Consider the following 13,265-nt stretch of genomic DNA (forward strand, 5'->3'; position numbering starts at 1 on the left):
TGGCATGTGAGACACAGTGAGAAGGCAGCCATCTGCAAGCCCGGAAGAGAGCTCTCTCCAGGAACCAAATCCGCGAGCACCTTGACCTTAGACTTCCCAGACCCAAGAACTGTGAGAAAATTAATTTCTGTTGTTCAAACTACTGGTCTATGGTATTTTGCTATGACAGACTGAGCAGCTAGGGAGCTGTATCTTTACAATATTCTCATGGATGGCTAGGTAGATATCAAAGTCATACATATCATATTTAATATAACTAAAAAAGCTGGGGCCACAGGTAATACGGATGCAGAACTGGATGCCAAAATGGGTCTGACAGTCTGGAAAGATACATCAAACCTAGTAAGATGAACTCAATACAGAGAAGCACAGGATCCCCCTCCTGACTCCTACAAGCAAAGAAATGAAGGTAATCAACTTTCACTGAGTACTTTCCATGTGTCAAACACTCACAAAGTCTTTAACTGGTATTATCTCAACTACCCCTCATGGTAAGCCTGGGAGTAAATCATGCTATTATTCCTATTTTTCCAGAGGCACATCCCTTGCCAAGACCGCCAGGCAGGCACCTTCCCATACCCGGCGCCTCTCCATGCGGAGATGGGCAGCGGTGAGCAGAGGCAGCCACACAAACAGCACTGCAGGGTGAAACCAATGGCGACTCTAAAAAGAATCAACAGGAGTAACCGCAACTCAATCCTCAAAGTAACGCGCTCTCAGGGTCAGGGTCAGGGTCAGGGTCAGGGCACACCCACTCAGCATCAACACATTTACTGCTGGTATCAATCCACAGTGCTGGCAGATTCCGTTCTGAATTTGGATTATGAATTAAGCCACATAAATGCATTTGGACGTAAGCAGGATGTAAGTAGTAATTTTGCTCATGAATACCTTCATTCTTGTATGAGCATGTGCAAAACAGCTTCCATCCTCCTCTGTTCCCTGAGCCAGTCGGCCAGCCCCCTTTGTACTGGTTAAGATAAACTGCCGGGCAAAATCACTACACCAGCTTCTTTCTCCTTCATTTCCAAGTTACTTTACAATCCTAAACTACTAACAAGACACCAGTGTTATGTTTCTGTTGAGCTCAGCAACCACATGGCAGAGACATTAGAATAAAATCTCGCTGCTGAATGGACTTGCTCTGCGCACCCTTTCATCAGCTGTGCGGCTGTGAAGTAGGCGGCCATTGCCTGGTCGTGCTCACTCTCAACCGCGAACGAATGCCCGTACGCTATCCACGCCGGCCCATAGGTCTTCTCGAGCGTCGTAGCTTTGCTAGAACAAGAGATTTCATTCAAGTATGTTATTTATTCTCAAATTAAGTTAGCTATATGTAAGTTGATGCCTTTAAGGACATCAGAATTAAGTAAATAAACGAGCTGTCAACATATTAAACGCTAATGTAACATTTATGTTAATTCACCTGAAATAAAATAATGTTTTTTAATAGTACAAGCAAAATTTCAAGTAACTTCAGGAAAGGTCCACAACTTCTCAGGTGCTGCGTGGAGCCCATGAGCACCGTGTGTAAAGTTTACAAGTCTCACCTGATCCATAATCCAGGAGCTTCACTTTGAAACCTAGTCTACAGTGGTAGCAGCAACCATTTAACGAAGGTCTGTTTTGTGCATTGTATGCACCACCTAACCCCAGTAACTTTCAGAATAAACTATTGTTCACATCTTAGAATTTGTATACTGAGGCTGGAAAGACTAAGTGGTACCCTGCGGATGGTCAGGTGACTCACCTTAGTTCACAGACCAGACTACACAGTCTTAAACAGTCTTCAATTAGGTGACTCACAAGAAGGAATAAAGAAAACACATCACAAAACCAGGAAAACATAAATAGTGAGATCCCCACTTTCGAGCATTTTATTTTCTAAGTTTTCTTTTACCCACATATTCCCTGTTTCATGCAGAGCCGATTACTGAGTAAGCACCCTTAATCAAAGCAACAGAGTTCAAAAGAACTATTATAACACAAATCATCCTACTCCTGGAAAGAGCACAAACACATCTTTCTAAAATGTTTCACACTCAACTAACCAGAGAGCTTCCGCACTTCCTCCATTACCTGTCGTCTTATCAACTTCCCTAACGATCCTGGGATACAAATATTACATCATTCCCATCTTTACAAAAGAAAGAGAGGGTCGGAGAAATGAATGCTCCCAAGGAATTACAGCTGTAAGTGGCAGAACTTGGATTAGAATTGAAGTCTGTACCCAAAGTTTACAAACTTCCCACAGGACCATTTTCTACTTGGTTCACATGGAGGAAATCACAGGTATTATTATATCTTAAATCCTCAGTAATCAATTCTTCACATACTAGACATTTTCTGGTACTTGAGTAATTGACCAACGTTGGTTAAGCAGCTTGCTTGGGTTGCATGGAGTTCCTTGAGCTAAAATCACAGCAGATCCTTACACAAACCCATTCACCAGGCCAAGAATTCTGTTTCATAGTCACATTTAGTGACGCTAAGTTTTCATGTAATTGCACAACTATCAACACGAGTCCTAACAGGAGGAGAACAGTATTTCTGTAACTGAAAACTTTCAAAATACTCTGCTGTTCCTCACTGCTTCGTGTTTATTCTCACTGATAAATAAGCATTTAAATACAGCATAAGCTCCTTAAGAACAAGGTCTACCCACTCATTGCTTTTATCTCCCCTGAGGACATCTTAAAAAGAGCAAAGCAGGAAGTGATAAAATTGAACAGAACCTGAGGAAACATTTATTCTTTCACACAGCTTTTAAACGTAATACTAATTACTGCATTAAAGCAGAAGACCAAGAAATTACCTCTTACAGGTTCACTAAGAGGGAGAAAAACAATAAATCCATACCTCAGATATCTTCTGGCATGTTCATTTTTATGACCAACCATGAGATAATAGCATCCCACTGCAAACCAAGACACCTAAAAAGTTTAAAATTTACCATGACCAAAGATGTCTGAACTGGGAATCTGATCAAATCAGACGTTCCATCACATATTCTAGTTCAAGTCAGAAACCTCTCTGAGACAGGCTGTGTGCTCAGTCCTAGATGAAAAGAGAACAGACTCTCTACAGCCCTTCCTCAGGGTGCCTTCAACCAGGCCCCTACAGCACCTGACATAGACGAGGCCCCCTGGGCACCCCGATTTCACAACCAGCCTGAGTCCTGGCCTCCCACCCGCACTGTGTATCTTCCCTGGCCCGATCCCTGTTCTACCACATTCCACCTTGTTAGCCAACTTCTTGGGCAGTAGTTTCACCTCTTGATAAATTATTTTCAGGCTGGTCTAGGGTGCAGATTCTTGTCTGAGACTCAGACCCTGACTCAGGACTTCTGTCTTCAAGGACAGAGTTCCTGATTCCATTTTCAATTTCTAGGTCTTAGTTCTGATCCACAGTTTGGAAGATACAATGATTCAATCAGTGGGCAATCCGTTAGTTGCCCTATAATATGCACAGGAGAAAGCTGCTAAGCAGTTACTAGCATTGCTGATGAGAGGTGTGAGCATGACTTTCACTTTCAATATTTCATTTTTCTGTATGTTAAGCCTTTTAAAATAATAAATATATATAATTTCTATAATCAGAAAAAATAGATTTCTGTTTAAAGTTACAGACTAAGAAAATACTTCCGTCTGTTGGAAAAGGAACTGCTACTTTTAATTATCACAGGCGCTAGGAGACTCCACTCCCACACCTTCAGATAAAACATTATTGTCTGAACTTAAATGTAGCCTTTGTGTAACTACTAGTTAAAGAATTTTCTTAAAGTTCAGGTAAGAAAAAAAACCCAATAAGGAAAAAAGAAGATTTATATTTACTTACAGGATTACCAGGATACAAATCCACCAATTTATGAGAAAGATAGAAAAGTTCTACAGTAGGGAGAAAGAAAAAAAAGAATAAAATTACTCATATCAAATGAATTTTAAGACATGAATTTTCCCCAGTTACAATTCTTCATAATCATATAAATTCTGTCCTCGCAGCAGTGATTTCATACTTTTCTTTCTTTGCAAGACAGAAAATCCATTTACCTGAGGCAATACAGAAACTCCATGGGGTAGACACTATAACTGTTTTCATTTAACCCCCTCCCCCTCCCCCCATGCCAGAGCCTGAGTGGGCACAGAGTGCTTGCCGAGTGACTAGAAGACAGGATGAACAGCCATGGCAAAGGCCTGCACGTGCCTGAGAGGCTACCTCAGAGCACCTCACCTCTCTTAAAGCCACGCCCCTACTCTGGGCCCTTATGGACCATCTTACCACCCATACCCGACCTGGCTGACCAAACTTCCCAAGCCATCAGATCAGCAAGACGATCTCTGGAGTCACACCAAGTCCCAGCACATAAACGATGATGTTCCCTACGGCCCCACAGACCAGGGCAGCTGGAGAGCCTGCGCCCCAGAAAGCTTCCTGGGATGTGGTGCCACAGGTCCCCAGAACACACTCTGAGCAGCAGGGCTCCAAGTGGGGGGGCCTAGCTATTATCCTCCTGACCAGCTCACTATTCAATTTAAAAGACTTAAGGGCAAATACAGTTCAAACACTTCAAATGTTTCTGAAATATTAAGTTATGGAAACAAGAGGAAAAATTCTGCTCCCTGCCAGTTTCTAAAGTTACTGACTTTTGCTGTATCAACTTTCTTACGGATTTTACAAAAAAGAAAAAAGGCAAAACTGCTACCCATCACTCAAAAGCTCACATACCTTAAAGCACAAACTACACTTGAGAAAAGGAAGCAGGAAGCAGGGATAAAGAAATGGTGTGTTCTGTTGGCTACTTTGATAAGCATTTCATCCCCCAGCTGTCACCTGAGATTTCAATTACCCAGGATTCGTAAGACAGAATTTCAAGAGTTACAGAACACTTTCAGTCTTAATAATAATTTTTTTAATTAAAAAAAAAACCTTACCATTTGCTTTATTCAGCTCCACAAGTGTCCCTATGTGTACGGGTAAACAATTTGCATGGAAAGGATCTTTTTCCATTACTCTGAAAGTGAAAGCAACCACCATGACCCCAGAAACAGCACGTAACAGCACTCGTCACAGTCAGATTACATCTGAGCAGTCATTTCCATGTTATGTACAACAATGTGGGTTGTAGTACTTTTTTACTCTCCTGACTCTGCTATCTTTAGGCAAGTTCAGTTAAGGTGATGATTAGGCTATAAAAGAAATGGGGGTGGGGGGGTGGGAACCCTAATCTAAGAAGGAATAAAAACAGACATCATCATATACATTTACTTTAATAGAACTGTAACAAAAAAGTGGCCCAATTATTCAGAAGGATCAAAAATAATATGAATTATTAAATAGATCCTAACTATTTGTCAATTAAAATGTTTGTGAATTCAAGGATTTCAAGCAATCCCAAAGATCCGTTACAAACAGTATATGTAATTCAGCTAAAGGACAAGTGTGAACTGGAAAACTAGGGGAGGAGGCCTGGCTAGTAAGCCTGACACCCGGTACCTGCAGGATTTTATTAGTCTCCACTTTAACAAAGAACGGATTTCATAAAACTATGCACCAGAATTGTAATTTCAAACTTGCAAATTACCAACTGGGAGGGACATGTATACTCCCCAGTTAGTGGGATAAAGGGACAAATGTGCATAAACCTACAAATTGCTCTTTTAAGACAATACTCCCCTTGATATTCTGCAGCTAGAAAAAGCAGCTTAAAGGATCATCCATTAGTCTAAGATTGTTCAGAAAGCACGTCCCAAGCACTTCTTATGTAAAATGGGCTGAACTCTGTTCCCACACAAAAGCAAGTGGGTGTACTTACACAGAGGTAAGCTTGTAGCACATTTTAAAGTCACAGTTGTAATAATGTCTTTCAGCTAAAGACACGACCACATCCAGGTTCTCCTGTAAACCCTCTACAGACTCAGGGATGGCAGTTTCACTAGGCTTATTATACTGAAATAGAGAAAAAATGGAAACATAACTCAACGAGCAATACCAAATCAAAAGGCAGGCTCAATCTGGCCCAACTGTTTCAAGAATTCACACGTGGACACGTGCGAACCTCTCAAAACTTTTTAATTTTTTAATTTCAAGTATCATCAGTATTCCTCTCAACAAGTCTAATTCTCTTCTCAATTTTATCACAGAATTCCATGGTAGGAAGTATTTTACAAAGTAGAAGTTCAGGGAGTTTAAGAAAAAAATTCTCATTTTCACACAACAGCCCTCCGTTACCTGGTAGTTCAATCTTTTACAAGTATAAGGAGTCCCTGGGAGGAAGACAGACATTTTTGGAAGCTTTTTTAGGAATCATATCATATACTTAAAATAATCTATTCTTGCAAATGTGCTAAATTAATAAAAATTAATTTAAAATTTTCAACTAGTAAAAGGATAGACTAAATTTAATGAAAAAAATAAAAAATTCATATGACACAAAAATTAACTTTGTTTTTACTTACCTTTTTTAATTTGTTCTCAAATAGAAAACGTAGCAATTCCTGTTCTTCAGTACAGAGCTTGCTGAGAGGTAGTGATTCAAGAAGTTCTTTTTCTAAAAAATTTTGAGAAAAAAATGTCCTCACAATATTTAGGGGGAAGAATCAGCAATAGAAAATATTCTTTTATAGTTCTTGGTCTAAGTAAAGTGAACTCAAAAAAAAAAAAAAAAAACACGATCAGAATGTTTTAGAGAAAACTAAGACCCTGGTAGTGAGACCCACCTTGAGGGCTGTCCATGAACCTTCCAGGCAATCCTAGTCATCACCAGACCTAAGAACCACCAGGTCGGCTTTGAAACCCACGTGGACAGTTCTCTGCTGTGCTGGCTTCCTATGCACTGCAGGATATCTGCAGGGTATCTGGCCTCTACATAACAGATGTCAGCAGCAACCTCCCACTCGCCTCCCACCCCAAGCTGTGACCATCAAAACTCTCCCGAGATATTGCCAAATGTCTTCCAGGGGCAAAATCACCCTGGCTGAGAACCACTCTTTAGGCTAAAATGTGTTTGAATCCCATCAATGCAATATCTGCACCTTCTCTGTTTCTCTCGTATCCACCTCACATCACTGGCTACACACCAGGGCAACAATCCTCAGCCCTTGTTGCAGCTCAGAATCATTTGGGGGCTTTAAATCATCTGACACCAGGGCCCCACCACCAGATTCTGATTCAACTGGTCGGGAGTTGAGACCTGCACACTGATGTTTCTAGAACTCCTCAGGGTTTAAAGTTCAGCCAGGTTGGGAATCACTAAACGAGATAATGAATTCTTATACAACCTCAAATCACTCATCACGTCAGAGAGTCCCTGAAGACTCTGACTGCAAGAGGCACTGAACAGTATTGCATTTTGCAATGTGCTTCATATTTGAAGACATTAAGGAGGTTAATAGGTTTATTTAAACCCGTACATAGCCTGCTCTTGATTCGACAGATTTCAAAGAAAAAAACAATCCAAAAAATATTAATTGTGCTAAACATAAAGACACCTGGGTTTCCAAACCTTCTTGAGCTGTCAGCATGTGGTGTGAAGTGAGAAGGTCAAACGCTTCAAAGCAGTAGACGTCGAGCTTCAAAGCCTCTTTGTAGCTGTAGGTGGCGAGAGTTCGGTTATCGAGAGCATCATAGATTTTCCCTCGTAAAAGACAAATAGAACTCTTTATCTGTTGGAAAATGATGAGTTACATATCAACACTATTAAACTTAATTTTTTATCAAACATTACACATTATCTAAAGGCCAAGACATTTTTTAACATCTAGAAAGATCTGCTCCATTCCAAAGTCAGACATAATTAATAGAAACGTGAAAGCAGAGTAAAAGTTCTCTAATCTATTTTTCCTGGGCTCGGCTCACTTCAACAAACCTTTACCGCTACCCTGTTCATTACTAGTTCTGTCCCAAATAGGGAATGATTCAGAGACGGCAGACAGAGCGTACATACATTAAATCAAATGTTAGGGTAGTTTGATATGTAGATCTCAATGACAGAATCTTAGTAAACATTAGAAAACTGACAGCCACGCAGCACAGTGGTTAAGAGCACAGCTTTCTGGAACTGCACAGACCTGAGTTCAAATCCCAGCTCTGGTACTTACACTTGACCTTAGACAAGTGATATAACCTCTTGTTCTTCAGTTTCCTTTCCTCATCTTGGAGGGTTCTCCAAGGGTTACAGGTAATACTATCTGTAGCCAGCACATGGTAAGCTGCTCACATGGTAGCCACCTTACTACTACCATTAACAAGAAGATGTGGAAATTTGATTTATGTTCCAGGCTCTGAACCTCAAAAAAAAATAACTGAGCTTAAAGATGGCCCAGAGATGCAGCTGTAATTGGTAATGGGATGAATGAGATTTATCATGAAAGCAGAATTTAGAAAATATTAGAGGATATTATGAGAGAATCTTAGACCTATACAGTATCTTATCAGTTATTAAAAAAGTAATTTCATAAAATACTGTATTAGAAATAAATCAAGCATTTCTTAGCAATTAATGGATAAGAGGTTCAAAAATAATAATCCTTAATTCCCTCATAAATGCATTTCCTCACAAAAAAAATGAATGTGCTACTTAAAAAGGAAAAACCAAAGCACGCACAGTATTCCTAGCTTTACGAGGTGAACAGAAGAGTAGCCAAGTCTTCCTCATGGACAAGTTATAAAGAACAACTTGGGGGGTGGAGGGTGGGAAGGGATAGCCTGGGGTTTCAAAATTGTAGAATAGATAAACAAGACTACACTGTATAGCACAGGGAAACATACACAAAATGTTATGGTAACTCACAGAGAAAAAAATGTGACAATGAGTGTGTATATGTCCATGAATGACTGAAACATTGTGCTGAACACTGGAATTTGACACATTGTAAAATGACTATAAATCAATAAAAAATGTTAAAAAAAAAAAAAAAGAACAGCTGGGGAAATGGGGGGACTGGTGAGCAAGAGCTCAATGGTACAGGGTTTCTTTCTGAAGTGAAAAAAAGCTCTCAAATTGACTGTGTGAGGTTTGCAGACCTCTGTGAATATACTGCAAAGGAACGAGCTGCACAGTATGTGAACTGTATCTCAAGAAAGCTGTTTAAAAATTAAAAGGCTAACAGTCCAGATCAGTAATGACTGTGGATGTTACTTATTATGTCACATTATATACTCTCTGCCAACAAGGTACATGCAATTCATACAAATATGAAGTACACAAAGTAAAATATACAAAATAACGTCAAGCCATTCCCTAGAAAGAAACAATCTAAGGCAATCAAAGTTTCCTGGTACAAAACACTTAAAATACAGAAAGAAGGGGAAACATTATTCCACCCATGGGAGTAGTTTAAAGCATCAAATGTGAGAAGAAAGATCTCAAGTCTGCCTATTTCAGATTCAACCATCTGAGGACACAGTTACAATTTCTAAACGATGGCTCAGAAATGTCTCAGAATCTTTTTGGTTTGGGCAAATTAAATAAATTGGCAATCAAACTGTTTTAACACAGTTACACTCAAACAAAAGAAGACTTATGTTTGCCACGTCACGTGGGCAATTCTCACTGATGTCGCTGAAGCACGCCTATCAGACTCACTTACTGAGGACTGAGACACCTCCCAGTCACTGGAGGGGTCTCTCAAGCCACCACTTTCATCCTTCAAGCATTTCTCGAATAACCTTTTGTTGATCGGTTCCTCCATATCAAGAATATCGAGAGCCTGCTGATGCTCCTTTGCAGCAAACTGTGTAGAAAACAGAAGAAGCATTCGTCACCTGTGACTTCTGACACTAGAGACACACACAAACACTGTAGATTCTAAAAGGGTCTAAATTATACCCACTCATTACTTAAATTTAAAATGTCTCAAGTAAAACTTTCTTCATGCATGTCAACTTTTAGCAAATGGAGAATCAATATTTATAGCAAATAATACTAAAAAAAGGACATTTCCTCAGGAAATACTTTATTACTCTGCAAGCTCCGTTACTGGAACTCACACTCGGGAGGGACACACAACACCCACGTCACGAACCCTCACCAAACAGAAGCGGGACAGAGCGCATACTCACGTGGCACCTAGCTGCAAGGTAGCGACATGCTTCGTACAGCTAGGAAAGAAATGAGTCTATTAACAACGAGATCAAGGTAACATGCACCTTCCCTCCAAAGACAACTATAAGCATGAAGTCAAGGAAGCTTTTCTCATAATTTCTCCTTTACTCTTGCAGAGGAAAAAAAAGAAAAAACAGACTCTTTAACTCATGATCATGAACATACTGTTTACCAGGCACCAAGGATTCAAAAGGGAGTAGGGATCTGCCCTCAAGGAGTCTGCAGCAAGGGAGACATAAACCATGAAAGAAAGGGCATGGAAACTATGAGGCAGCTGAAGAAGAAAACATCTGTAGGGGAGAGGGTCAGCGTTCTAGGCACGGAGCCCAAGTAGCTGTCACACAGCTTCGGAACTGCAAGCAGCCAGCACGGCTGGGTACATATGACACGTACTGATGGTGGTGGCGGGTCAGACAGAGACTGTAGAGAGATCATGAAGGACCCTGGGTGTCTATGAAGCATCTAACTTTATTCTGTAGGTGATGGGAAATCACTGAGTGATACTGTGAGCGACATAATCATACCTGTGTTTTAGGAAGACCACCCTGTGCAAGTTTAAAAGGTAAACCAGAGACAGGAAAGGTGGGGTGTGGGAAACATGTCCTTTTGAGAAAGGAGAGAGGCTTCAACAACAAAACAGACAAATTACAGGCCTGAAATATATGAGTGATGACATGGAAAGGAATATCCACACTTCAGAACTATTTAGAAAACAGAACTTTCAAACCTTGGTGACTAAGTGGGATGGTGGGAAGAGGGAAAAACAAGGTGACAGATTAGGAATAAGAAATTTTCTCTTTTCATTTAATAAGAAAAATTGAATCCTTTAAAATATTTTTACATGAAAAGAACATATACCTAAAATACTAACCTCATGACATTTTTAAAAGCTCTGAGGTTCATACAATCACTTACTTTGTCCAATTTTCGTGACCGAAGTGCATGAGCGGCTCTGTGATACTGGGCTGTCAGGTAAAGACACTGAGCCAGCCAGTAAATGTCCTGGGGCTCCTCTGGAGGGAAAGTCACACAAATGGTCAGAAGTTCAAGGTAAAGGAGACAGGTTTTTAATAGAGAAATCAGAAAAATTAGAATTTGTTACTTACCATGAGAGAGTGAAGCTACCTTATCCGCCCAAAATAAAGCACTTTGATACTGTTGCTGCATCCAAAAAGAAAAAAGGTAGTAATTGCCCTGTTATTTCAATAATTTTACACAGATATCTTAATATTATTAGAATGCTACATAATAAGTCAACATCTCAACATAATAGCTTTTTACATGTAGTAGGGGGTCTATCAATCATACCTCTATCTCATTCGCGGCTAGGTGAGTTTTAGTTCAGTGGTACAATAAAAATATTATTTTAAGAGCTCTGATATATACAGTTCTAAAAGGTACATTTTAAACAAAACTTACACATTGCAAAAATGTATGGACAGGTTCGTGAAATAGTAGACCATTTAAACTACCATTTTGCAACATCTAGCCCTAGCCACCAGCTAGCAACCTCAGTCCTCCTGGATGCCAACCCAGAGCTCTGCTGCCAGTCAACCTGGGAAGAGGCTGCGCGGATGTTCACACATCTGCTCAAACGCGCCCACAGGGTGGAAACAGGCCTGTCTCACTGCTCACTACATCCCCGAGCCAGAGAAAAAGTGCTCAGGAAGCATTTATTCAAGTCATCTGACTCGTGGCAAACCAACATACAGCCCTTCAGTGTGCAAACAATTGGCAACATTTCACATCCAATTCTGAACAGTTCACACAGAACACCCTTTTCCCTCCCCTTCTTGGTTTCTAATTTATCAGGAGAGCATACATTTTGCAAAAACGAAGTGACATCGTAGATTAAACTGATGCTGCTGATTCTGGGCACAATTCTTTCCCTTAAACATTGTTTGCTGTTCATTCAAGGGTAGTGTAGGGAACGAAGGTAGTTAATGTGAACTTTTAAAAGTACTGATTTTGAGACTACAAGTTTGTTTTTATCTTTGTTCCTCTAAATTCGGCCAAATAAGAATTACAACTAAACTTTTCGAAAATTTTCTATTAGCTACCTAAACTCAAAGGCCACTCCGCAACTTTCCTCCTGAAATAACCCTTCAACTTCCACTTCGCACGAAGGATGTACGGAGCATCTCAGTGCCCCGGCTCTGGGCGGGCTCCGGAGCGGGGCTTGAACACGTGTAAGGCTCGCCGTGTGCCGAGACGGCCTCGAGCTCGCTGCTCCTCAGCCTCCCCTCTGCAGAGGGCTGGGGGCTAAACCCCTCCCTTCGGGGGCTTTACACCAGAACGAAAGCCCAGGTCCGAGGGCCGCGCGCCGCCAAGACCCCGCGGGCAACCGCCCCTAAGGACCAGGCTCGGGAGGCGCTGCCCCACGAGCCCCGGCTCGCGCTGCACGGGTTGTGCCGCCCACCTGGTCCAGGTACTGCCGGACGCGCTTCCGCAGCCGCTCCAGGTTCATCGCTGCTTGGCCTGGGTCCGGCGCGCGCCCCTCTTCGTGCTGCCGCCGGGCGGACTCCGCCCCCGCGCCGCCGCAGCCACCGCCCCGCGCCCAGGCCTCAACCCAGCCCGGCCGCGCGCACCGCCCAGAAACTTCCGCTCCCGGCCTGGCCCCGCCCCGGAAGTCACCCGCAAATGCGTCCCCTCTGGCGCTGGAAACGGGGGTCGCGCCGTTGGTTCCGAGGCCCTCTCTTGCCCCTCGGGTTGCTAGAGTTCGTGGGGAGCTGTGGACGTCTTTCCTCTGAGACTCAAGCCCCCGCGGACGCGCAGCCAATGACGTGTCCGTGCGCCATTGGCTGATTAACGCGTTCCAAGTGGGGACTTGACCGCCGCGGGGCTGGGTTCGAGTTCAGCCCCACTTACCTCGTGTCCTTGGATCCAGGTGTGACTCCTGTGTCTCGGGTAAAATGGCCAGAACTACCTGTGCGGCTGGTCGGCGGTTAAGTGAGCTCACGCCGGGGCCTGGCACGTGGTGTAGATGCTCTTCGCGTCCTCGCCGTGGCCAAGTGTCCCTTTCAGTGTCTTCAGGCAAAACCCAGAGGCTCATCCCTCAGACGCAGGTAAAAGACACTGCGATCAAGAACAAGAACTGAAGAAGTGGATCTGTTAAGACTTTGGATCCATACGATGGAATGTTATTCAGCAGCAGAGATGAATG

The 13,265-nt window shown here is 42.1% G+C and overlaps 1 protein-coding gene across 4 annotated transcripts in view; it reads right to left on the minus strand.

The window, feature by feature from the left end:
* The window catches only part of CDC16 (cell division cycle 16), a 38,822-nt gene extending 26,097 nt beyond the window's left edge, over window positions 1–12,725 (minus strand). For 2 of the 4 annotated variants that reach the window (XR_004141289.2, XM_031466398.2), the window contains exons 1-12: window positions 12,522–12,722; window positions 11,209–11,263; window positions 11,018–11,115; window positions 10,060–10,098; window positions 9,588–9,731; window positions 7,502–7,661; window positions 6,456–6,547; window positions 5,813–5,946; window positions 4,932–5,011; window positions 3,838–3,887; window positions 2,860–2,933; window positions 1,153–1,278 (exon numbers count right to left, since the gene is read on the minus strand). Coding sequence is in view for 3 of the 4 variants with exons in the window: in XM_031466398.2 (XP_031322258.1) it covers window positions 1,153–1,278; window positions 2,860–2,933; window positions 3,838–3,887; window positions 4,932–5,011; window positions 5,813–5,946; window positions 6,456–6,547; window positions 7,502–7,661; window positions 9,588–9,731; window positions 10,060–10,098; window positions 11,018–11,115; window positions 11,209–11,263; window positions 12,522–12,569 (1,100 nt within the window). In the remaining variant the exon portion in view is untranslated. Of the gene's footprint in view, window positions 1–1,152; window positions 1,279–2,859; window positions 2,934–3,837; window positions 3,888–4,931; window positions 5,012–5,812; window positions 5,947–6,455; window positions 6,548–7,501; window positions 7,662–9,587; window positions 9,732–10,059; window positions 10,099–11,017; window positions 11,116–11,208; window positions 11,264–12,521 lie in introns of all 4 variants that reach the window. The other 2 variants (XM_031466399.2, XM_064492913.1) reach the window with 2 other exon arrangements.
* Window positions 12,726–13,265: the final 540 nt, after the last annotated feature.

This window comes from Camelus dromedarius, chromosome 13 (genome assembly GCF_036321535.1).
Source record: "Camelus dromedarius isolate mCamDro1 chromosome 13, mCamDro1.pat, whole genome shotgun sequence".
In the NCBI taxonomy this organism is placed as follows: domain Eukaryota; kingdom Metazoa; phylum Chordata; class Mammalia; order Artiodactyla; family Camelidae; genus Camelus; species Camelus dromedarius.